This window comes from Acanthochromis polyacanthus, chromosome 3, assembly GCF_021347895.1.
Source record: "Acanthochromis polyacanthus isolate Apoly-LR-REF ecotype Palm Island chromosome 3, KAUST_Apoly_ChrSc, whole genome shotgun sequence".
Classification (NCBI taxonomy): Eukaryota; Metazoa; Chordata; class Actinopteri; family Pomacentridae; genus Acanthochromis; species Acanthochromis polyacanthus.
The window spans coordinates 8,881,143-8,907,378 of NC_067115.1; the positions used below are offsets into that span (position 1 = coordinate 8,881,143).

The 26,236-nt window shown below is 39.6% G+C and overlaps 1 protein-coding gene across 3 annotated transcripts in view; it reads left to right on the forward strand.

The window, feature by feature from the left end:
* The window catches only part of si:dkey-237i9.1 (SEC14-like protein 1), a 41,384-nt gene extending 16,203 nt beyond the window's left edge, over positions 1 to 25,181 (forward strand). The window contains exons 3-17 of one of the 3 annotated variants that reach the window (XM_022193055.2): positions 3,725 to 3,874; positions 5,403 to 5,534; positions 7,326 to 7,454; positions 7,842 to 8,112; positions 9,402 to 9,511; positions 9,612 to 9,801; positions 10,405 to 10,493; positions 10,757 to 10,827; positions 11,945 to 12,116; positions 14,167 to 14,301; positions 14,434 to 14,568; positions 15,825 to 16,076; positions 17,301 to 17,479; positions 17,864 to 17,890; positions 22,058 to 25,181. In XM_022193055.2, the coding sequence (XP_022048747.1) occupies positions 3,725 to 3,874; positions 5,403 to 5,534; positions 7,326 to 7,454; positions 7,842 to 8,112; positions 9,402 to 9,511; positions 9,612 to 9,801; positions 10,405 to 10,493; positions 10,757 to 10,827; positions 11,945 to 12,116; positions 14,167 to 14,301; positions 14,434 to 14,568; positions 15,825 to 16,076; positions 17,301 to 17,479; positions 17,864 to 17,890; positions 22,058 to 22,163 (2,148 nt within the window). In that variant the 3' untranslated portion in view covers positions 22,164 to 25,181. Of the gene's footprint in view, positions 1 to 3,724; positions 3,875 to 5,402; positions 5,535 to 7,325; positions 7,455 to 7,841; positions 8,113 to 9,401; positions 9,512 to 9,611; positions 9,802 to 10,404; positions 10,494 to 10,756; positions 10,828 to 11,944; positions 12,117 to 14,166; positions 14,302 to 14,433; positions 14,569 to 15,824; positions 16,077 to 17,300; positions 17,891 to 22,057 lie in introns of all 3 variants that reach the window. The other 2 variants (XR_007940794.1, XM_022193056.2) reach the window with 2 other exon arrangements.
* The last annotated feature ends 1,055 nt before the right edge of the window (positions 25,182 to 26,236 follow it).

The following is a 26,236-nucleotide window of genomic DNA, read 5'->3' on the forward strand; positions in this document are numbered from 1 at the left end:
ACAACATTTGCCAGCATTGAATTGTAGGTCAGTATAGACTTAAGTAATTATCTGGATAAATACCAAATGGCCTGAATATTTACTCAGTGTTGGCACACTTGCATTTCGCCGTGTATTTTAAGTTGTGTCACTTCATAACATGACGTATGACTGAAAGAGGTTTTCTACAGGAGGAGGATAAATGTAGGTTAGATCCTGGTAGAGGTGAGTTGACACATCCTGGATGAGCTGTGTTGTTGAGGTTTGCTTTAAAAATCCTGGTGTGTGACAAAATATGTTCGTTAGCTTCTATGATTTTTCAATTTTTGTCATCATAAGCGTCATATGTACTGTAGAAGTGAGTAGCCAAAAGATTACTGCATTGTGTTGCAATATATGATTCATAAACGTCAGTCTTTTCTTTCACGTTACACCATACTGCTCAAAAGTTCCACTGTAATACTGACTTTCTGTTCAACGTCAGCCAGTCTGATGTGGCCAATTTTTTATTTTTTAAATTTTTTTAAATAAAACGACACCGTAGGCAGCAGCATTCCCTTACATCCCCCTGTTTTCAGGAATACCTGATATCATGACCTCCCTCTTTCCTGTTTTTGGTATTAATATAGTCTGGCTATTTTCAGAGCACCAGGGGCAGGTACAAGCTGTTTGCTTATTTTATCTTTGTTCCTCTTAGTGCACTGAGTTCACTGTCTGATGTCCAGTAAACTTGTACGGCATGGAAGCCTATTGTTGGGCAGAGAAAGTAGAGATGTTTTTAAAGACTCATGGCGTTTGTGGTTGAGCTTGTTGTCGATGTACAGTTGTTTTTAATGGGTGAAACTGATGTTTACTGTCAGTGCTGTTGTGCTGACGGCAGGACAAAGCCATACGTCCAGTGTTCCAGAGCATCAGGGCTGAAAAACAGAGCTCAGCATTCAGGCGGTCAGTCGACAGTGGGCAGCTGAGCAGATCTGTTGTCCTGGCAGCGGTATGCTAGGAGCTGCTGAACCCCACTGACCGCCTAGTCAGGCACAAAACAGCTACTGCTGCTCAACATACCAAACAGTTTAAACATACTCTTTTACTTGTTTCCTTATGTCAAAATGCTGGAAACAAGACAATTTTGTTGTAATTAGTGATAAAGACTGCCTTTTTATTTCTTTTTCAAGGACAGTGATGGGAATATGAGCCTCTCGTTGCAATAAGCTCGAGACATCACAACAGAAACACCAGAAAATCTGAATAGAAATCAACAGGAAAATTCCCAAACATGACATTCCTCTTTGTCAAATGGCAAACATCCACGCATTTGTGTTCTTGCAGTGATGGAAGCGTGCTGCTGTGAAACTATGTGAAGCACTAATGTTAAGACTTATGTTGAGGCACAGTCATCATACTTTCTAATTCTGTGACACCACAACTCACAGCTTGAAAAACATATTTGATCAAAAAAATTGCCAAAATTCCACCATTCATCAGAGCAGAAAGCTCTAAAAGTACAGAAAGAATTGTGACATTTTTTTACTTTCAGTCGGCTCTTGTATCATTTTTCATTGGGATAAACAAGTTACAATTTGAGGTGATTCATCAACATCCCTTTCTTCTATATACTTCATTCAAATATTGTCAAAAACAAACCATTTGCAGTAATTAGACTCTACAATACAATCCTCTGTGCAACAGAAAAAGCACGTACTGACTGAACTGCAGCCAACAGTCACATGACAAAAATTCAGAAACTTTTTGGGTGAATTGCAGGCTGTGTTAATAGATTCCAAATAGGAGAGAAGCATGGAGACAAATTAAAAATGTTTTTGTCATGATTTACTGCATAACAATTTCATCCTACACAGATGACCTTTTTGAGTTATTTCGACTTCTAGCCATGGCTGTGCTGTTTTCTAAAGAGGTACAGCACTTTATATTGCAATGAATAATAATCCCACAGTGAGTAAAAATGAGACGGGAGCAAAACCACGCACAGAAACTGCTTGGGCCTCGAGGGTTCATTGTTTTTTGTCAGACTATTGAAATTGCAGGTTTGGCTCTCTCCTCATTCATTTAGTTAGGGACCTGGTCTTGTTAGTCCAAAACAACTGTGTGTTATAAGGTTGTCTAATGAGTAGCAAGACTTGCCTTTAAGGACTTTGTTTGAGCTTCCCGTTCAGCTTTGTTGAACTTTAGGCTCCATCTGATTTCACACTGATCTTCTGTTTTCATAGTTTTCAAAGGTGTATGAGTTGTCCAATGCTCCACAGAACACAGCTCCTTTATCACTGAGATTCAGCTGACAGCAACTCAGCCGACCCCAATAGTCTTGTGAGCAGCACTTGCTCTTTCAGTTTATCTCAAACGGTCTGTCAATTTTAGATTTAAATCTCGATTTGCGTCCATTTACTCTGAAGCACTCGGTAAATATCTGTTCTATCTGTATATATCTTTTCTATGTCCCCAGTGATGAATTGATAAATTTGCAGCCGATAGTGTTGTGCTACTCCATTCCCCACATCATTGTGCTTTCTTTTGTCTTTCTTCATGTCTTTTCTTTGCTTTTTTATTACATGTAATATTTATTGTTTCATACATGCTTTCATTTATATCCTAGAGTGTTACATTTAAGGATGGAGTTTCACAGCGAGTTATTAGAAATGAGGAAATACCTTTTATGGAGGATACATGAGTAGCTCAGCGTGATGACTAACTCCAGCCATTTTTAGTGAACTTTATCGTAAATATCACTCAGCTCCCTGATGACTTGCCCTCCCTGTCTGCTGTTTAGACTTGCTACTTATGCAACTGCACCAGTCAGATCCAAGATAGGAGAGTGGTGGCGATAGAAAAGGAAGAACTAGATGCTGCTGCTGCTGCTGCGAGTTGCATAACAGCTGGCTGACCTCTGCAAGTGTTTTGCCTTTATGAGTACACGTATTTTGGAGACACGGCATTGCTTGTGGGCACTGAGCCTGCTATTGTGTATGGAGCGCTTTGTTGTAAAGCAATTAAAAAATGTTTCAGTCAAGTTTTGGCCATTCTCTGGTGTGGCTTAAAGTGAGAAGATTGGAAGCGGTGCAAAGTTGAATCAGCTTTTTGTTTGGCCTTCCACTTGTTTGTGGCACAGAGCTCCTCTCTGCCCACCTATTTAAATTCTCCAGTCCCTCACAGCTCAGTGCCTCCATTCTTGAAGAATACGTGAAGTGTTTTCAGATGGATTTTTTTCTCAAAGCTGCCAGTACAAGACCCATTGTAGCTGAATTTATCCTGAGCCTTTAAATAAGGTTTATTGAAACCAACACAAGCAGCCTGTAACAAGTGCTGAAAATTCTTGAGACTCAAACAAGAATACCTTGTAAAGAAAGCAACTGAAGTAAGTTATGTAACTCCCTGCAGCTGAACATTTTCTCATTAAGTAAGAAAAATCTACATTGGTGGTTAAAAAAAAGCTTCTAAGAAGATCTAAAGATAGGAGATGGAAAATGTTTCCTGCTTGTTGAAACCCATTCAGCTATCTTTATTAAAACACCAAAGACAGTATACAATAACCCGTCTTTTAAGAAAGGTCAAACGCTGCTATCACTTGTTTCTTCAAGTCTACGTCATGTAAGCAATGACAGTGGAGTTCAGGGATACTCTGTTCTTTTGTTCCTACTTCATTCACCATCATGAAACCTGAACCCTAAAGATATCTTTCCAGTTCTAAAGCAACTGTGTTAAAAGCCAGCTCTGTTTCTCTTTTGTGTTCCAGGCTTATGAACGCCGCTTTCCCACCTGTCACCTTATCCCCATGTTTGTGGCGAGTGACGTGGTGGATGAGGAGACCAGCGAGGACGGATCCACCAACAGGATTGAGCGTCGCTGTGCGCTGGATGTGGATGCTCCACGCCTTCTCAAAAGGGTATGTTCAACTTCAGATCTTCAGCAAATGTACATTCCTCTACGACAATCATTTTTGCATCTTTCCCTTATTAAACATCAACAACAACATTGTAAAATTAGGAAGCAGGAAATGTGCTACTCCTAGTTTGCTGCTATAGATACAATTTTACACAGCTGTACTTTTTGCACTGTATTTATATTTTGTATTTGTGTTCTTTTTATGCATTTACATATTTCTTTTTCTACACTGAAGAACATTGAGAAACAGCATTTCAGGCTGTATGAACTGCACAGGAGATACTGACAAAAAGGTTCACTTTGACTTTTAAAATTCACACTATAAACTCACATAACAGATCCTCTATTATTCTATTTCCTGTGTGCTCTTAGATTTAGAATTATGTTCAGTAACTATGTCCGAATTAATGTTGTGGTCCAAGCTGTTGGATTCTACACCATGATGGAAACAGGAAGGCTGCAAAGATCAACTAGACGAGCCCCCAGTAGAGGGCAGAACCACGCCCGTGCATGATACTCTGTATCAGTTTTGATCATCCTACGTATATCCCTTCCTACTTGATCTGCTGACCTCTAACTCCACAACTGAGCAGGGAACCTTAGTCTGATCTTCAGACCGTGACGTACGTCAGGCGTGGTTAATTAGAGAGACGTTTCTGTAAATGTTGACACCACTTCACGCATACACTAAGTTCCTGCAATGAAAAATAAACAAATACCTGTTCTGACTTTTACTCCTTAACCATTGCTTAGAAAGTAATGCAGTTCGGTAGTTGACAAGATTCTTTTCAATTTAAAAAATCTGAGTGTGTTAATGTCTTACAAAAGCTAAAATGGTTTATTAGGCTGTAACCATATCTTTAACCCCAAGCAGATTCTGAGTGTTTGCCCCCCCCTTTACATTTTGTAACTCACAGTGGGCTCATTTTTTATGACAATAAAAACCTGCACCTCTACGGAAACAGCACAACCAGGGCAAGAGATACAGAAAATTCAGAAATCTCTTTTATGCTATATAATAAAGTTCCACTGCCTTAAATCATAAAACAAGACAAAGTGAAAGTTAAATACCTTTGAGTATTTATTTATCAACATGTACAAAGGCCCTCATGTGTCACTGATACTGAGAGATTGGTGACTCTATGTATTACAGATACTTTATTACTTTTGCTTTTGTTTTCATACACATGTCCTATCAGTTCTATGTCAACAGCCTGTAGTACAGCTGAAAAGTCCCTGAATTTTTGAGTGTTGACCACAGCTGAGTCACTAAAGGCTTCATGGTTGTGCAGAAGAGACAAGTTTTTTTTTTATTTTTTATTTTTTGAAAGTTGAAAATTCAACAATTTCTTGTGTTGTTACAATTTCCTTCTCAAAAAAAAAGTGTAATTTTGGTCCATTTTTAAGAAAATAAACAGGTAACATGCCTTTCAAACCTGCTGGAAGCTTTTGGGGTTTTACAGGGGGAATGGTTCTGTCTCATTTCAGTTTCATTTCTTGTAGTATGACTTGTTGTGTTTGATTCACAGATTGCAGGTGTGGACTACGTCTACTTCATCCAGAAAAACACACTGAACCGAAAGGAACGAACGCTGCACATCGAGTCCCACAATGAAACCTTTTCCAACAGGGTCATCATCCACGAGACCTGTTGCTACTCGGTTAGTAGAATACATCCTGTCAAGAAGCAGCTTGTACCACACTAGTGTGTATATTCTTGGCGCAGGTTTTATCACAGCGAAAGTCAAACCCCGACCCCAGCTGTTTGTGACATGCTCGACCCATTTAGTTACACAGAATCAGTTACAAACACAGAGAAATGAGCAAATGTTGTGTAGAGCTGTTGTCCAGCTGCTGCCAGCACACCCATGTTACTGTTTGTGCCTCCTTTAATCTCTCTGCTGCCTCTCTGCAGGGAGAACCATGTTTAGACTAGCACTGAGCATGTTGCTAGTTATCTCTGCCCATCGCTCCTTCTGAATTATTCAGTCCTCTACATTCTGGCTGAATGCTCACAAATACTGATCTGAAACCAGCATGTCTTGCCTTTTCTTTCACTGCACTTCTGTTCCCCTCACGCTTCACTCTGACTGCAGATCTGCCTTTTCATGAATGGACATGCTCTAAGTTAATGAGGTCAAGCATGTTGTATTAGCCTCAAACCAACTAGAGTGCTAATTTTAGGTTGAAGGCTGCTTCTTATTGTGTGCTTTAGCTCGCTGTGCTAGCTGTAACCAGGATGGACAGCACAGTTAGACTGAGATAATTGACTCACTTATAGCTGAAATATTTAGTAGTCAAGGGTGACTAAACTACCAGCACTCTGCCTTCAGAAAGCATTTATCTCTTGATTTGTGAAAATTAATGCTTTTATACTTGCTGCTTTTATGCTTTTAAAGTTTTTTTTCTTTAAATAAGATGTATCAAAATGAGTGTAGAAAATTCATTTTTTAAAATTCATTTTTACGCTCTGAACCCCAAAATCCACCAGTGTGTTTGAAATCCATTTTATGTTTTAATAAAATTGCTAAATTAACACCATTTATCAGAACCAAAAACTGTAGAAATTGAGAGAATCTTTTGATTTTCAACTTTCTGAAGGTCCTCAATCTGTTCATCTGTGACTCCCTATTCTAATTTTGTACAAACTGAAACTTCTGACCTCCTCAATGTCACCATGATGCCATTAGAAACTCACCTGTGACCAACAGTACTGTGACAAAAATTTAGACTTTTCAGATGAACTGAATTGAACTGCTGGCTGTGTTTGCACAGAGAATGAGGAAACAAGTATAAAAACAAATTCATAATGTGAGTAGTGAAATGTTGTATGTGTAGATTCCAGGTTTTATAAATGTTAAAGAAATTCAGCATTCAGTTTTCTTTCTGTTTAAAAAAATGGTGGAATTTTAACTGAGTCAGAAAGCACAAAAGAGATTTGAGTTGTTTCTACTTACATGCACAGTTATGCTACTTCATATTGCAGTCAAAAATGAGCCCACAGTGGGGAAAAAATGTGACGAGAGCTAAAAAATACCCAGAAAGTACCTGGAGTTCAGACGGTTAAGCATCAGCACCATAAAGCTTAAGAGAATCACTTGAAAGATTAATGTAAAATAATTGTACTCAAAGGGTGCAGGACACCGACCAGCCAATTCGGATACTTTCTTCAGTTTTGTCTGAATCTGTCCTGTCTGACATTGCCTCAAAAAATCCTTTACATGTGTCCTTGTAAGATCAATTCTGTCCAAACTATTTGCATGTGAAAAAACTGGCTAATTATACATGGACAGACTGACACGCTCTCCCACTCGCAGTGCACAGTGTGAAAACTCTCCGTGTGCGTCATCATCCAGAGAAGCTAGCTGGGTGTGTGGTTGCCATAGTAACATCCTACTTCTGCATGTGTGTACAGTATAATACAAAGTGTGTGTTTTTGTGTGTTGGCCCAGGTCCACCCTGAGAACGAGGACTGGACGTGTTTCGAGCAGACCGCCAGCCTGGACATCAAGTCCTTCTTCGGCTTTGAAAGCACCGTGGAAAAGATTGCTATGAAGCAGTACGCCAGCAGTATCAAAAAGGTGCGTCGTTCGGTCTGATCACTACATGTTCCTACTGTCATTATGCTTTCTCAGTATGCACAGAAAGTTCGCAGCGCTGTAATTATGCAGAATTGAGATCAATCTATTTTATGAGGTTTGATGGTTTTTGAAGCATGAGTCAGTTCATCTCATGCTGTAATTACATAATTGAGCTTGTATAATCTCTCATACTGGACAGGGACCTTCTGTTGTGAACCCAGTGAGTCATCTGCTTTCATTTTGAAGCATTTCATTTGTTCTTTCCCTCTGTTTCCATTACCTTACACAGTAGGAAATCCTAAATTAATACACAGGGCTTTAGCCTTTTTCAGTTTGAAAAGAGTCTTGGTGTTCTGCTTTCACACGCTTCTTTTCTTCACTGGACAGGGAAAAGAAATCATAGAGTACTACCTGAAGGAGCTAGAGGACGAAGGCATCACTCATGTGCCCCGCTGGACTCCTTCGTCACTCTCCCTGCCTCTGCCTAGACCAACCAGCCTCTCCAGCCCACCTGTCCTCCCCAAACTCGCCATCACACCTGCCGTTTCCATCCCGCTAGCCGCTGAAGCTAAAGACGGCACTGCACAGGATGCTAAGCAAGACAGCATTGCTCTTCAGGCAGACAGCCTCACTGAGATCCTGGCTGGTACCCCTGAAGGTCTGTACCTGCAGTCGACGGAAATATGGATACCAACTTCACTTACATGCTTTTATTAGAAACAGAATGACTGGTTTGCACAGATATGAATCAAAAACAACAAGAGAAAATAAAATTAGTGGACTGGGAGAGACAAACCCGAATGAGCTTGTGGTTTAATGCTAGCTAAGTGTATTTGAAGTATACATATAAATGAAAAACAATCAAAACATAAGAGTCATAGAACCAAAATATATTGCTCTGAAATTTGAACTTTTATATACATTTTTAAAGTTGACCCGTGTCTGATTCACACATAGCTGTCAGATGTTTGGGAAGGTTGAGCTTTCCTGATTATCTAATTGAGTAGGAATGAATCGGAGGACTGACTTTGAAATGACACGAGGAATTATCGAGAATATTCCTTTGCTTGAATCATCTCTTAGAAGTGCATATTTCATTTCTGTCATAGTTTGTCAGAAGCGGAATTTCTTGCAATAGAGGAGCAAATGGAGAGCAAAACTTGTAGCAAAGCTTTTTGAAAGTAGAAGAAAAGCATAGTGAAGAGTGGCGGCAAATGCATTTACCCAGATTGTACTGAATGAAAATAATGATATATTAAACAATAATTAAGGATATGAAGCCTTCTGAGTTCTAACACATTTAGTGTATTTTTTGTAACCCAAATTTGAATCATTAAAAAAAATTGCACTCAAGATATGATTCTTTTCAAGCGAGATCTTTGAGGAGTTTTCACATATCTTTGTTTAACCCTCTGAACTCTAATACTGGACAAAGTTACAGACTGATGATTCTTTCTGTTGGTACAATTTCTGGATCTAAAAAGTGGGCTTTAGGGTTCAGAGGGTTAAAATAATAAAATGAGATATTTAGAATTCAGCATAAGCAGATAAGCCAGAATTAACAATTTTACTCAGTGGCTGAAAAAAAGGTTTGATGTTATTGACAAACATTATAAAAGAGACTATATTTGACACATTTGGTTAATATTATTATTATTGTTATTATAAATTAGGATAGTGATGATTGACCTCTACAGCACAGCACAGTTTGGTTTCCATTCCTTTGTAAAATGACAGTTGTTAATTTGTTCTCCGTATAAAGATGAATTGTGTATTTTTTTTAACCATACAGTTACAGTGTCAACAAAACTGTATTTCCGAGAGAAAGAAATTGAAATAGTATAATTATCTAGAGATATGATTTTGTGTTCATTGAATACATATTCTACATTAACGGACAGTACAGCAGTTGATTTGATTGGAGCTTTTGTGTTTTTTGTGCCGCAGATAAACTGGATGCAGATTATATCAAACGTTACCTGGGTGACCTGACCCCCCTGCAGGAGAGCTGCCTGATCAGACTTCGCAAATGGCTTCAGGAGACACACAAGGGAAAGGTAATGGAGTGTTCTGAAAGTTCTGAAGGATGTTGTTCAGTTGCAATTTCTTTTTACTGAATTGTTAAGTTATGCTCGATGCTTTTCCCTCTTTATCCAGATCCCCAAAGATGAACACATCCTGCGTTTCTTGCGAGCCCGGGACTTCAACATGGACAAGGCACGGGAGATCTTGTGCCAGTCTCTGACCTGGAGGAAGCAGCACCAGGTGGACTATCTGCTGGAGACCTGGAGCTCCCCACAGGTCCTGCAGGACTATTACACCGGTGGCTGGCACCACCATGACAGAGGTAGGATTGTATCTGCAACCACACCTAAAGCCAGCCGAGCAAGTAAACATGCTGGAATCTCGTGTGTATGTACGCAAACAGACACTTATAATTAATGTAGGCTGGGAACTGACTTTACTGACAGCTGCAAGAAGTTTCTTACTGTTAACTTACACACACACCATCATGTCTCCATCCTTTACGCTGACATACATAATGTGACTGTGTACACAGATTTCAGTCATTCTTCACAACCCACAGCTCTCAGCTATGCAAGTGAAATAAAAATGATTCAATTTGTTGGCACTGCTTGGTTCTCCACACAAACACTCACATTCCTCATTTGGGTGCGCACTCTGGATTCCTTATTTAGAGAAGAGGATGGCCGTGTAAATCAAATTTGGCTCTTATGTTCCCACATCAGAGCACATTCAATTTTTTTCGTTTCAGATTTGTGTGCTGTTGTCAGGGACAAAGCATTACAGCATTTCTCAGTGTACACAGTCATTTATCGCCACACACAAAAGCAGATGGCAAACAATGCAGGCCTTTCCACTTAACATGCCATCTTGTAGAATGTAAACAGCGTAATAGATCATGTCAATATTTGCTTTATCCCCATAGACGGCCGTCCTTTGTACATCCTGAGACTGGGCCAGATGGACACCAAAGGATTGGTTCGCGCTCTCGGGGAGGAGTCTCTGCTCAGACATGTGCGTAACACAACTTCTAATGCAGCGCATGTTTGCATGTGGTCCTGTAGGTTGATACGTTTATAGAGTCAGGCCGGTTTCGGTTTGGATTACAGGTTGAGGAATTGATGTCTAGCAGTGTGTCCTGAGTGTGTGAACAGCAGGATGTGTGCAGTCACGAGATGTATAGTCTGCTTGTTTACAATGCCGCACGTACTGGGAAGGGATGACGATGTGAAAACCAAGTGTGTGAAATGTACAATCATGTTCTTGTGTGTTTTCAGGTGTTATCAATCAATGAAGAGGGTCTGAGACGCTGTGAAGAGAACACCAAGGTGTTTGGCCGACCCATCAGGTAAAACTGTAGCACATAAAGGACTGAAAAAATTGATCAGTACAGATAGGGAGGCAAATTTAAACATTTTCCAGAGCAGAAATAATGAAATATAGGTACTGATATAACTGTTTCTAACCACTGATTTAGAAGCAACGTCAGCTTGGTTACCTTTTAAAATGTGAAAAGCAATTCAGTAATCTCCAAGTTATTGCATTAGTAATTGAATTGAATACTGAAAAATAATGACCTAATTTAAATTGCAGTGGAACAATCTGCCTTACAAAAGCAGAATCGATAAGCAACCAGGTAATACAGCAAATCTACAATTTTGTGACATGCATGTACCTTGTCTTCTGCCCTGTTGACAGATATACCTGTGATTGATTAAATTATTAATGGCAACTAGTAGATTAACTATTAGTCATTAACATTGCACAGAAAATCGATGAGCAACAGTTTTGATAATCAGTTATTTATTTACAGGCAAAAATTACTGGATTAATCGGCAACAGTTAATACAAAAAATAAATCCATATCATGATTAGTGATGAAAATAGTCATCAACTGCAGCTCTAGATCAGGGCTGATTTTGCATTTGAAGTACAGTACAACTTTTAAATGTGTTTGGACATGAATAGAAACAGGATTAAGTGGAAAGGAAGCAAAAATATACACCATACAAGCTGTTTGGTTTCACTCCAGCTGTTGTATCCTGGACTCAGGTGCACACAGACACAGCAGGAGCAAGTCCAGAGGAGAATTATCGCCCTCAAAATGGAAAGAATGCACGAGGCTCATTCAGATAGCAAAGGACGGAGTGAGAGGGAGGGAACGGAGATGGTATCTGTCATCTGTCAGCCCTCTCAAACAGGAGGAGGGATAAGAGCTGTGCAGGAAGGCATGCGAACTATGAATGGCTGTCACGTCACAGCACTCAGCAGGAATAGATACAGGGAGAGGGAGGATGTGGAAGGGGTGGAGGGATTCAGAATTAGCCAGCGCTGCCTTCAACACTTAAGCCTCACTTCAGGGTGACAGGTGTTAAGTGGTCAGGAGGAAGGCTGCAGCCCAGTTGTGTGTCTGTTTGTGACTCGAGTTTATCCACACACTAATCCTCTGGCTTCCTCCCCTGTAGCTGTTGGACATGTCTAGTAGATCTGGAAGGGCTGAACATGCGTCATCTGTGGCGACCGGGAGTCAAGGCGCTGCTGAGGATCATTGAGGTCGTGGAGGCAAACTACCCTGAGACTCTGGGACGACTGCTCATTCTGAGAGCACCAAGAGTCTTCCCGGTTCTTTGGACGCTGGTGAGAACCAGGAGGGGACAGTTACCAACTCATAAAATGTGGTGCCAGTGGTTGAAAGGTGTTTGTAACATGGTGACCACCTTCAAATCATAATATTAATATGCTACTGCACTGTCAACTAATAATAACCAAGTCTTTACCTTCAGTGTACCAGATTAGCATTAATTAGCTACAGAAGGACAAATACACTTTAGCTGTCTTTGTTAACCCCTAGGCTGTTTCTAATGGATTTCCAGAGATCTTCTAATCTGATCCAAGTAACGTAATATTTTGTAGTTATTGATCCAAACTGATACAGTTTTCCTAAATAATAAACATTTCAAGTATTGTAGTTGTAGAAGAAGTAGAGCATCTTACTGTTTAATACTGTAGCGACGAGAAGAGGCAGTCACTTGGACTACAGGGAGTTTGGTGTTGGCAAGCAGAGTGCATTGGGGAGAAGTGGGTTTAGCTAGCAGTGGACACCATGACAAAGACTTCCTTAATGCTTAATGACCTCCAACCAGAGGCCATGGCATAGACACAAGCTGAGATCAACTAAAGCGGTGGTATTGTATCCCTGTGGTATATGTCTTTTGACTGAAATAGCAAGCTCAGCACTGGGCAGATGTTCACCTTTTGAGCCCAGTGCGTTTTTTAAGGAAATTTCCAGAGATGTCCTAATCTCATTTTTTTCCCCCCATCAAATTAATTCAACATTGAGTGTCTGCTGATCCAATCTGATGCTATTTTTGTAGACAGTACAAGCTTTAAATGTTTTAGATATAGAAGAAGTGGAGGATCTTACTGTATAATACTGTAGTGGTATTCAGATACGGGGAAAAGGAGGATTGCATCAAGCAGAGAGGATTATGGGGATCAGACAGCAATGGGCACCATGACAAAGCCTTCTGTGATGCTTCTTGAACATCAATCAGAGACCATGTGTTAAATGTAAGCCGAGACACACTACAACAGCCTTACTATGTCCCAGTGGTATATGTCTGCTGACTACTATGTTAACAGTGCTCAATTAGTTAATTATTGATCGATAATGGTGCACGTATTAAGAAAATTATTAAAAATTGTCAGCTCTAGTGTCCTGCTGCACATTGTGTTCTCCCTGTCTGGCAGTGGATGTAAACAAAAGATCAGGCTTCGGTTTGTGCTGATACTCATCAGTTACAGGATGTCCTCATCTTTGAGATTAGATCAGGACATCCCCTGTCATTTCTCCACCAGATTTTTTTGTAATTTTTGTCTGAATAAGGGCTGGTTATATGTCTTGTATCTTGTTTTGTTTTGTTTTGTTTTTCCAAAGCAACTTAGGCTGAACAGAGCTTCCATTATTTGACCAAGTCATATAAATAACCAATAGTTGGCCACATTAAAAGTGAATAAAATTAAAAATCGATTTCATTTTATTCACGCTGACTAAAATGAACGAAAGACAGTGGGGTTTTTCCATATACTCAGAAAGCTGTTTTTAAACACAATTGCTGTTCATCACTAAATCCTTTTGGTTACTGTCGGAATTTCAAGAATGGATGAAGTAAATACCAGCTGTTTTGAAGTATGCATTGCAAAACACTGATTAATTACTTAGACAAACCAGAGACAGCTACGTTATTTGACAAACATTTCCAAAATTCAGTGTGCCACTGTTAAGCCTGCGTTATGAAATGATGAGAAAGATGTGACTTGTTCAACTGACAAGCAAAACTGTGAAAATTATCAAAGAAATTCGTAAACATCAGGGTCAAATTTATGAATTAGGCCCAATATAAAGCAACTAGAACTGGACCAAAGAGCTGTACAATTAAAAACCACTCATAAGACAGTAAATTACAGATGACTAAAAGACAAAACCAAATGAAAGACAATAAAATAATAGAAATAATAAATGGGACAAAACACACCTTAGGGTGAAATTAGGGTGTCAAGCTGTACTTCAGTGAAACCAACAGGACAGTCAGACAAACTGTTTTGCTCCGTGTTATTGCTGTAACTTCCTACAATTTTGCCATCGGGTGCATCAATAACTCATGTCTACTTCTGCTTCTACCTTTAGGTGAGTCCATTCATAGATGAAAACACCCGCAAGAAGTTCCTGATCTATGCAGGCAACGACTACCAGGGTCCTGGAGGTCTTGTGGATTACATCGACAAAGAGATCATCCCTGACTTCCTGGGAGGAGAGTGCATGGTGAGTGTAGGTTGTCATTGGATTTAGTTGTGAACGTGAGCTTTCTGGGACACAGCACCACCCACACTGAGATCTCCTTTACTGACCCACTTCTGTGCACATTCATGTACGTGCACACCTTTTCCTCTGCAGTGTGAGGTACCAGAGGGCGGCCTGGTTCCCAAGTCGATGTACCGCACAGCCGAGGAGCTGGAGAACGAGGACGTCCGCCTGTGGACCGAGACCATCTACCAGAGCGCCAGCATCTTCAAGGGAGCTCCACATGAGGTGAGGCTGAACTCAGTGTGCCAGAGGGGGAAGTAAAAGATGGAAGGTCTGTGGTAGTTTTACATGAAAATGTAGGACAGGACTTCAGAGAGCTGCATAGTGTCTCTGAGGGAAGTTTTGTTGAAAGTTCTGCCATCTAGTGGTTGTAACATTACTTGTTCCTCTGAATTCGTGGATCACAAAACCCAATCTGCCTGCAGTGACGTGCCGTTTGTGTTGTGTTATATAATTTATACTAAGAGAACAGATGTACTGTTATGCATAATCACCCTCATGGAAAAGGTTTGATTTCATGTCAGTGAATCCATGACCTCACGCAAATGTTGATCTGTCACTGCTTTTTGCAACTGATTTCTCTGTTTGGCACCATTTAGCTGAGGCTTATATGTGGAAATTATGTGAAGTGAATGCAGAATTTTTAGTTCTGTGACTTTAATAACATTGCTTGAGTCCCACAGTCATCGGCTTCTTACATTTTTTCCTTTATTCCTCTGAACCCCAAGCATTTTTCTGAGTGCTTTTTGCTCCTGTCACATTTTACTCACTGCAGGCTCATTTTTCACTGCAATGTAAAGTCCTGCACCTCTGTGGAAACAGCACAACCATGAAGACAGAGAGAGAACATAGAAATCTTATTTGTGTGGTATGATGCAGTTATAATTCCATAAATCATTGAAGAAATCAAAACAAAACAAACAAAAAAAGAAAATTGTATTTATTTCATTTTTCCTTTTACAATTGTTTTTTTCAAGTACCTAAAAGTGTTAGCAATACAAAAAACTGGCTCAATGTACTATAGAGATTTAATATTTTATTATTGTTAGAATTGGTTTATACATTTATTTATTTATTTATGGCCCATATACATAGCTAATACTGGAAAATAACAATGCTGGCTTTGCCTACTATTTAAAAATCCCAGAATATTAGTCTTGTGTTGCACTGAGGGATGCAGATTTTTTTTTTTTTTAATTTATTGCAAATGGCTTAATTTTGAAGAATGCAGAAACAATTTCCATGAAAGATCAGGGTTTTTTTTTAACTGTAGGAATCTTGAAAATCTGTCAAATCTTTCTGTTTTCTGTGTTTATTGCTCTGATAATCGGTTTCATTTTGGTGATATGTTTTTTAAGAATAATAATCTCTCTGGTAGGTTATATGGGGATGTGAATAATACACTTGGGGAACATTGAAATATTTACTTCTGTAGTTGCTGAATTTTTCTTATCCGTCCTTCATCCTTTTTCTCCAACCAGCTGCTGATTGAGATCATCGATGCCTCCTCAGTCATCACGTGGGACTTCGACGTTTGCAAAGGTGATGTCGTTTTCAACATCTACCACTCAAAGCGAGCCCCTCAGGCGCCACGTAAAGACCCGCTGGGAGCCCACGGCATCACATCCCCGGGAGGCAACAACGTGCAGCTCATTGACAAATCCTGGACACTGGGTCAAGATTACAGCATGGTGGAGTCCCCACTCACCTGCAAGGAGGGAGAGAGTGTACAGGTGAGGGTTTGTCATCCCCAAAGAAACGTACTCTTGCTTAGACATGATAGAAAGCTCAAATGGCAGAGCGAACACGTGTTCTTTGGTGGAGCAGGTGAAAATGCAAAAATTCTACATTGATGAAGTCTTTCTTGATGGTAAATGGTGCACAAAAACACTGTTTTCAAGCGGAATATTGTCATTTTATCCTTCAAGCATATACACTTCATCAGGGTTCTAATTTTTACTTGTCAGTCGCTAAACGTGTCTGCTGTTTTTTAATTTTATTTACTTAAGGGATGCCACAGTATTATAGAGGCAGGCAAAGAGAAAATATAACACGCAAAAAAAATTTCCCAAGCAAACAAAAAATCGAAATCTAAAATAATGTCTGAAAACAAGTAGGGTGAAGTTTGTTAACTTTTACCCGCTACATGCCTGTACATCTAATATGTTGCTGTTTCCTGTTTGCATCAAACATATGCTTAAATACCTCTTTAGAAATCCCAAAACAACCTCTGCTGCTCCACATTATTGTATTTTTCAGGCAGTTATTTTCTGTATATTTTCTTAAGTTGTTTGAGAGTTGCACTCATTGCCCAGACTGTTCCATACATTTATCCCACAAACTGATAGACATCTACTCTATAGTTTTCTAAAATTTAAATTTCCTCCTGATTCATAGTTTCCAATGTTGCTTCTGAGCAGTTATCAGTAAGTAAGTTATTGTTTTATTGAACATTATTTGCCTCATTTATCATCTAAATCAACACATTTTAAAGTGTTATACCTCATGACATGTTCTTAATCTTTAAAGCTTTTTTGTAATAATAATTTTGTAATAATGTATAAGAGACTTTTGAATTCAGAATCTGTCGTGCCCTTCGTAGAAGTGAGACAATTTTTGCCAACTTTGCTCAAACATTTTATGAGTTTTCCAACTATGATCCAGTACCACACCTAGAAATAGATAAGAGATAAGATGAACTTTATTGATCCACTGGGGAAATTTATGTACTACAGCAGCTAGATATAGGTACAGCATGATGGAGCAGGACAAGAATTACACAAGTACAATAAGGCTAAAAAGTAAAGATAAAGGTCTCATCAAGATAATGTACAAGGCAAGATGAATTTATATATGGATAAGTAAACATAAGACTCAATGAATTGACCGATTTACTTATCATTCATTCCTCTCACACCACTTTTTAAATCTTACTGTACCATCTGTCCTTTCCTCAGGGCTCTCATATAACGCGATGGCCAGGTTTCTACATCCTCCAGTGGAAGTTCCACAACATGCCAGCCTGCTCGGCCACCAACCTGCCCCGGGTTGACGACGTTCTGGCCACCCTGCAGGTCTCCTCGCACAAGTGTAAAGTCATGTACTACACCGAGGTGCTGGGCTCCGAGGACTTCAGGTTGGTAACTGAGCCGACTGTGTGCCAAAGACTTATTTCCGCATTATGTCCATGTTTTTTGCTGTTTCACCATGATGTTGTGATAGTTAGTATTCCTTTATTGCTGCTCATTTTTCCACTCCTGTCTCCTTTCAGTTTTCCCTCTCTACAACCTACCACATAGTGCCACGTATGATATTTGAATGATTTAAGTCTGTAATGTTGCTCAAATTACCTTTAGAAAATGCCTTAAGAGCATCATGAGTTTTTAGGTCCCAGAGGTTTGAGATGAGGATGCTTCCTTCCCCTGAAGACTCCTTTAATCCAGCTTTTTTCTGTCCAATCCGCTCCTGTTTTATCGCTCACAACCCCCTCCTCTTCCTGCTCTGTCTTCTTCCTGTGAAGAACGGCTTGCTGTGATGTGCAGAGTTTGTAAGTGGCTCAGTGTTTTCCCCCCTCTTCTTTTTACCACACTGCATCCCCATTACCGCTTTTTGCCTGCTAACCTCAGTCAACCCCTTTTTTCATGGCTTCCAGCGCAGCAAAACAATGCTAGTTTGCATCTGTTTTTGCTGATGACTGTTGTTAGTGCTGGCTAACGGGGTGTTGTTGCCCTGTCAGCACTGGAGAAAGATTCCTTGCACTAAGACTGAAGTTTACTCGCTCTTGATGGCTTTAGGCTCCTGCTTGCATGATTGACAATATCAGGATTCCTCAGCTGGGCTAAATTCTCCACTACTGTATGTTCACTTTTACACGTAGACACAGAACACACACTAAAATGCCACAATCAAGAGACATTGCTAGCGTTTATTAGGGGTGTAACGGCACACAAATATCAGAGTTTGGTACATAAAATACAATGCAAACATTAAGCTGAACTTTTTAAAAGAAGCAATTTAAGTCGGGTTTACTTTGGCCGTCATTTTTAACACGACTGCAGTCTGCTTTTGCAAAAACATCAGATGTCCATAAATGTATTAATAAATCAAAATAAATGTTCTCTCAAATGAGAAAAAATAAATTCTTCCAATTCACCTGACTCTGTCAATCGTCATTGTGTTGTTTGACAACACATTTTTATGATACTGAATGGTCTTTAAGCTTTAGTTTGTCTGCGATCACAATCAGTACAACCATGAAATGTAGAATTTCAGAGTCATTTGTGTACCGTTACACCCCTAGATTTTAAATGAACTTTTTTACATTCATCATTTTTACTACCAACTTACTGAGTTTCACTTTGCTGTCACTTTGCTGTCTCATTATTTTCTACCCTCTTAACCAGGCTCATCTTATTCACTCCGTATTTAACAAGATGTTTTGCTAACGGTTGACACTTCTGTTCTAGATTTAAATTTCTGACTATATGACATTCCACAACAAACTAATTATATATAGAATTTAGGTAACCTTTGTGTATTTTGCCATGTCTGTAATGTGTAATATAGCCAAGCATTAACAAATGCAGCACAGTGGAATAATTTATGCTGGATTTAGAGTTGTGCACGTTATGTTTAGCCAATATATTTCTGGCCGCAAAACCTATTTGTGCTGCTTCGTCCTGCAGCATTTGTCACCTGACTCAGCTTCTACCTGCATTGTAATTAGGTAAAGCTCAAAGGTGACACCAACTGGATGAAAAAGTGCTTGCATACATTTACAGCTGATGTGCAATTCTTCAAAAGTAGTGTATACCTTTTATTTTATTTATTCTTTACCTTGGTTTACACAGAAATTCAAATGCATATAATACTTTACAAATTCAGGTATCACAGTTTTTCACAATCGCTTTTATCATTTTGTGTTGAGGATTATGAAGCTTCTCATACTGCTGAATGATTGTTCATGCAAAATAGGGGGCAGTCTTCACAAGAAACTGTCATATTTGTCTTTTTGAAGGATTGATATATCCTTTAGTGTCATTTTGCAGGCACGTATGATACATTACAGACATGTGATCATAGATTATTGCCAAAATGTTGACTGATAAATGAAAACAGCTGCCTATCATCATCATACACTTTAATAAAACATGTTAAATCTCACTTGAACTTAATGATGCAAAATTAGAAAACAAAACAACCAAAAAAAAAAATGCTTTGTGCTTCGCCTTTAAACAAGCAAGAAACCCGTAATATCAGCAGCTATGATCTTCTTCTGCCCTCAACAAAACACCCTGAACAATAGCACTTTTGAAAATACTTTACTGAAACAAGCTAACTTCATTTTTTTTCATTATGCAAGGAGTGATCAAAATGTTTTGAGACTGTGCTTACAGAGATCAAAAGCTGTGCCTGATTTGAATTTGACCGTCATCCCTGTTGAAGTAGTTTCCTTGTACAGCTTGTAAAGCTCCCTGGAAGTGGTGTTATGTAAGAGCGTCAAGCACCATCTGCGATGAGTCTCTTAAGCTGTGTCAAAAGGGGACTTTTCAGCTTGAATTTCATTTTGGGGAAGAGGAGGAAGTCACAGGGAAACAAATGTAGCTAGTAAAGCTGGTGGGGAGTGATCACTGTGTTGGCTTAGTCGCCGTACTGCAGCGCTTTTACACGCCATTAAACCACAATTCAGGTTGTTTGCACTGAGTGTTTAACCTTCAGACACTTTTGGACGTTACAGCAGAACTCTGGTTTGATACTCTGGGAAACAAATTCACAATGAAAACTCAGTAAATGGACAAAAATTTATGAATGTGATGCACCTTCTCCTGTTTTGGAAGCTGCAACTCTTCCACTGTGGGAACTGCTGTTTCTTCTGTTGCTGGCAGCCGCAGAGACGCCTCTCAATCATCCCAGCTGCTAATTATGCTCCAGTTTGAGCGCCATGATAAATTCCCAAATTTGCACCTATTAGTGGTAGGGCTGGACCCGAATATCCGAATATTCGTTCGCTACGGCACTATCCAGATATTAATTTTGGTATCCGAATATCCCCCCCACCCTCCCGCCGTCGGACGTCACCGGGCGGAAAGAATATGCAGAAAACTGTCTTACTGTCTTCCCTCCGCCTTCGGCCCACATCGGCTCATCTCGTCCTGTGATCACATAAACATATACACATATGTCTATAACATATACACATATGTCGATGTGATCACCCCCTCCTCCCCCCAGACGAAAATATTCGGAGCTCGTCTCTTCCCTGCGCCTTCGGCCCATTTCGGCTCATCCCGCCGTGTTCTTCGGCTCATTTCGGCTCCTCCATTCGTGTTTGTAAACACCACCCGAATGGCCGGGTGGCTGCCGACTCTGAAGCCACGCTTCACTTCGTTGCATAAACACAAGACAAGATGCTGAAGACCAGTGTTTGGGAATTCTTCAGTTTAACTAAAGAGTAAACGAGGGCAAAATGTGGACCCGGGAGACCAGACGAACGGATCCGAGTATTCGGCCCGTCTCCGCCCCCCCCCCCCCCCCCCCCCCCCCCCCGGTCAGACGTTACGGGGCGGAACGTATATCCAGGTATTCGTCTTTAATAGGGCCCGAATATTCGGAGGCCAGAAACCACTATTCGGGCCAGCCCTAATTAGTGGTCAAAAAAACCATCTGTTGAACAGGTGCTGATGTCACACATTGCATGCACATGACTGCAACACACTCTGTGTTCCACAAGCAGCATTAGAACTTTTTGATCACCCCACATACATCCCCTCACTTACAAACTAATTTTGACATAAGTGGTTGATGTAAAATACTTTTCTGCCTGGCAGACTGTTGATGTTGCAGCGTATGGCAGAGCCTGAGTGTTGTGTGCCACAAAAAGTCCATCTATCTCCTGCACACTGTAAAGAAAATCACAATTTTGCTGTCCATTTTCTCTCAGTATTCTTAAAATGCACTATAATATCAGTGAAATTACAAAAATACACCATGAATTTACATGTCTAATGAATTATAACATGACAAAACCTGAAAAGGTGAACAACCATGAAATTTTCATTGTTTTCATAGAAAATTTAATATATTTTTGTTGCAAAAGTCATCATAATTTCTCAAATATTTTATTTTTTTTAATAGATAAATATATTAGTTAAAGTTTAATGCTGTAAATATATTTCTAAAATGAGGAACAATTAAATGAATATTGAATTCATAGGTCACCATTCGTTCTGTAATTTTATGTAGATTTATTAAATTACAGAGATCATGTATAATATTTTCACAACAAAAATTTTTAAATGAATGCGTTTTTATCAGTGGATAATATTTATCAGCTTTGGTCTTCAGTCAAAATACAGTTTCAATCAGACATAATTTATTATTATATGTATCTCTTGTTATTGTTATTAATTATGATTATCACATGTAATGTAATTGTTTTTACACATCATTTGATAAACACTGAAAAGCCAAAAAACTACTCATGATTTCTGATAAACTAAGGCTAAATGTATTTCAGTTACGGAAATTTACTGCGCTTTTATGAGACTTATTTTTTTAGTTTTTGTGCTCCAGCTGCAGCTGTCTTTTTTTTTACAGTGTAGATTTGATCTGGCTGCATGGTCCTGCATCATGAGCACGAGTTGTGCAAACACAATGCATTTTACTTTGTCCTTGCAACTTTATGTTGTCTCACAGAATCTGTTTCTTCTTTTAGGGGTTCGATGACCAGCCTGGAGTCGAGCCACAGCGGCTTCTCTCAGCTGAGCGCCGCCACCACCTCCTCCAACCAATCCCAGTCCAGCTCCATGATCTCCAGGTAGGATCCGGCGGCGGAGGACTTCGAACTCCAACAACCCCGATCCCTCCACCGCCCAAACTATCAACAACAAAGCCACCTCTTTCCCTGCCCCCCTTCGTCATCGTCTTTGGACTCTGTTCCTATTGCACAGCCAGTCTCTATGGAACTGATGCATGCTTGCACAAACAGAAGACAAAGAATTTTAAAAAAAAAAATTCTGAGGCAAAAAGATGAAACAAACTGAAACTATGTGTACAATTTAAAGGGCTGATTTTTGCACAAAGGTCGAATATTTTTTGTGCCTGGCATCTCTGCTGGGCGGCAGTTTGAATCAGACCATTTTGCAGAATGTTTGCGTCTCGAGCAGAGTGGGAAGGTCAAGTGAAGCAATATTCTCATCCAGGGAGCTACGGGGACACTGGATACAGACACTGGAGACTCTGTTACGTATATGCATTTACATTTACACCTACATATACAGTACCGAGACGACGCAGACCTCATTCACATGCGTTGATGGATAAGACTGGATTTGCTGTTACACACATGGATGACAAAAATTGACAGTGTTTGCCATATTATTACTGGGAGGAGTTTGTTTCTGATGAGCTGTTTATAGGTCAAATATGGGCGTGCGGGCGGGGTCAACATCTTAACTAGATCTGGGTCAAATATCACCTGCAATTGGTTTGTTTTTCAATCTGCGTGGAGCTCGCTGAATCGCAACGGTGCAGATAATGTCACCTGTGCTTAGCTGACATTGGTTGCGTTGTCTTATGTGGCGAGCTCCACCCGTCTGTCGTGGGAGGGCTTTTATCACACCTTTGAAAGCGTTGGAATATTTGACCCAGGTCTGACTCTTAGCGAAGTAATCCGCTAGAAGCAATAACACGAGTTTGACTTTCTACTGTGTGCGATATTTCTATTTATCTCGCTGATTGCTAGATGAGGTTTTTGTTGTGTACAAGCGGACAGATGGGCAAACTGAGCCGGTGAACGGTGAACTTCTGTGGTGCCAACGTCATCAATTTTCATCTTCTGTAACAGGAAAGAAGCAAAAATATTTTATCATCATACAAGGGATGTCCTGATCAAGTTTGCTGAGTCCCAATCCGATACGTTCTTGTAGATAATACATACTTTACATATGTTGAAGTTCAATCCAGTGTGTGTGCTTGACACCTGAACAGCTCTGCAGTGCTTTAGTGCTGAGGCCTGTAGGGATGTTAGCAGTTAATCGATTAGTTAAAAATTCAACCGATTTAAAAATACGTTGACCAGTTCGACAGAAGACACCAGATGGAGACACTTCCTGTTAAATACTGTAGCCACCAGAGGAGGTGGACAGTTTTGTTAGTAAGCAGAGAGCATTGTGGGAGTTTAGCTAGTAAAGGGGCACCATGACAAAGACGTAGGTGGCACTTAATGACCTCAGACCAGAGTTTGTGTACGTGTGGCAACTGGCATAGACTTTGACGGCAAGTCTAACTAAAGACAAATGTCCACAAAACTTAATTCCTACCATTGATTATTGGTTGATGATTCCGCTGATATTTAAGTAAGAAATTATTTAAAATTCTTAGCATCCCGTGACTGATTTTGCTTTCTGTTTACGACACCTGTACAACAAAGAATTAAGGCTGAGATATGTGCTCAATAACGCCGATACTGATCAGTCTAAAGAGATCGGATCAGGACATCCCTACATTATCCATCAAAAACTTCAGTAAACTTCAGCTGGTTTGCTTTCTGTCCAGCGTCTGCACAATTAAGGAACTCGAGCCCAAATCCAGTCGTCAAGCAGATGCCTTGTCGCTGATTGGTGAATGTGCTACTGATTGGCTTGCGAACCAATAAAAAACGCCTGAGGGTTGCGATGTAACTGGGCGGAGTGACGTAGATTTCAGCGTGCATTCGGGAGTGAATGTTTCTCTGTGATTATCATTGATACTGTACACGTGCTAGCGTTGGTTTAACTGTTTCAGAGCGTCTGTTCGCTGACACGGTGGTTGGGTTTACGGATCTATTATTTAAGAATTAAGATATAGCCATTTTTCAGAGCCATGTGTCAATAAAAATACCATTTTAGCCTTGGTAAGCATCACTTAGATCACCGCCATAGTGGATTGTGTATCGAATGAACATTTCTAAATGCAACCCATCCATGATGCAACGTTTGTTTCTGTTGTTTTTGTGTGGTTAAATCGGCATCTGCGATGACTTTCTCATTGATCCCCGTTTGATCACAATTGCCAAGAGTCATCGGGTTGCTGTTGCCATGGTTACCAAGTGCAGCTGAGAGCAAAAAATAAATAAAATCATAAATAAGGCAGCGAGTCCTTGTATGGAAATCTGCCTGTTTAGTTTTTTCATAGCGCTTGTGTCTTTTTAAACCGGTGGCAGCGATATGTCGTCAACTGCAATAACATGACATGATGCTTGTCTGGGAAAATGGACCTCCTCATCTGAGAATGAGGGCTACAAGAGAGTGTGTGTGTGTGTGTGTGAGGGTGTATAATAATGAATGTTAGGCGGGGAGTTAAAAAATATGAAATAAGAAAATAAGATATGCCTGTAAAATGTGTAAACGCTCACGGGAGTCGAAAACAACCCGACTAACTTCACCTGTGAGGCTGGGGTTTTCTCAAGCGGTTTGACTGATGAAGCAGCGTCAGTTCAAAATTAACTCCTTCTGTTTCTCTTCTCTTTGTCACCTGTACACTCCTTTTTCATTGTGTTTATCTCAGAAAGCAGAGTGGACTGAAAGGAGAGCTCACATGTTACTGTTTTATTTCCATTTGAACTCGGTGTTAGAAAGACTTCCGCTGTCTCCTGCAGCGTTTCTCATCAGGATCTCATCGACGAATGAGGGCTATAACTGTTTCGTCCGTCTCTCCTTCTTTTTCTGACATCGTTTGCATATCTTCTCTTTACCTAGATGTGAGGAACTGTGTAAAAACAAAACAAGTACATGTTTGGATTAAAGAGAATATGGCGCCTTTACATTTTTCTGAAAACATTAAACTTGAATTATGAGAAACTGCTTGTGTCGCATTGATTTGTTTTTGTGGCTGAAAACTGTGTTAATGTGTTTTGGTACATTTTGTAACGCCGCTGGCTTCGTTCATCTGCTAATGACTTCATAATTAATGAGAATCGTGGAACTGGGTCTCATGTTTGCTGCATCACTGACTTCACTAATGAACACGGAAGACGATTTGTCCTCGATGACCTAAATTTCTACAGAATAGGATTTTTCAGGTAGGATTTTTATCTCAGTGGTTTTCGTCTTTAACCCTACTGTTGTCTTCATTTATGGGCACCAAAAAATATATTGTTTTCCTGTCAAATAAACAAACAAAAAAAATAAAAAAAAAAAATCAGCAAAAAATTCCCCAAATTTCAGAAAATTTGCAAAACCTTCAGGAAGAAACTTCCAATAATTTCTTTAAAAAATTTCCCTTTAAAAAATAAGGAAATTCCTGTAAATATTTTCAAAAAATTCGTAAAAAGTTTCTAAAAAATCCTAAAAATATTTAAAGTGATTACATATCAGTAAAACTTGTAATATCTTTTAAGAACATTCACCAAAAAATCAACCAAAATCCAGCAAATTTCTTAAACATTTTTGACATTTGACATTTCTTTTTTTCCACCAGCAAATGTTCAAAAACATTGAAAATGTGGACATCAGAATTTTACAGTGAAAATATAGTTTTTTTCCACATTTTCAAATTTTGAAACGGGTCAATTTTGACCCACAGGACATTTTGTTTGATATTGATTCCTTTCCTTCTCAGCCATTCCGTCTCTTTGAGGTTCTTTCTGCGTCTCTTTTTGATTGCTTTGCATCTATATGTGGTCATTTGTATTTAGTTTTGGTTAATCTGTGTCACATTTGAATTGTTCTGCAACTCTCTGTAACCATTCTGCATCTCTTTGAAGTGTTTTTACGTCACATATCCGTTCTTTTATCTCATTTCACATCCATTTCTGCCTATTTGCATTTGATTTTAGTAATTCAGTGTCACGGTATGAGCGTTTAAGGTGATTCTTATGTCACATTTTGGTTATAGTTATTATATATATGTCTTA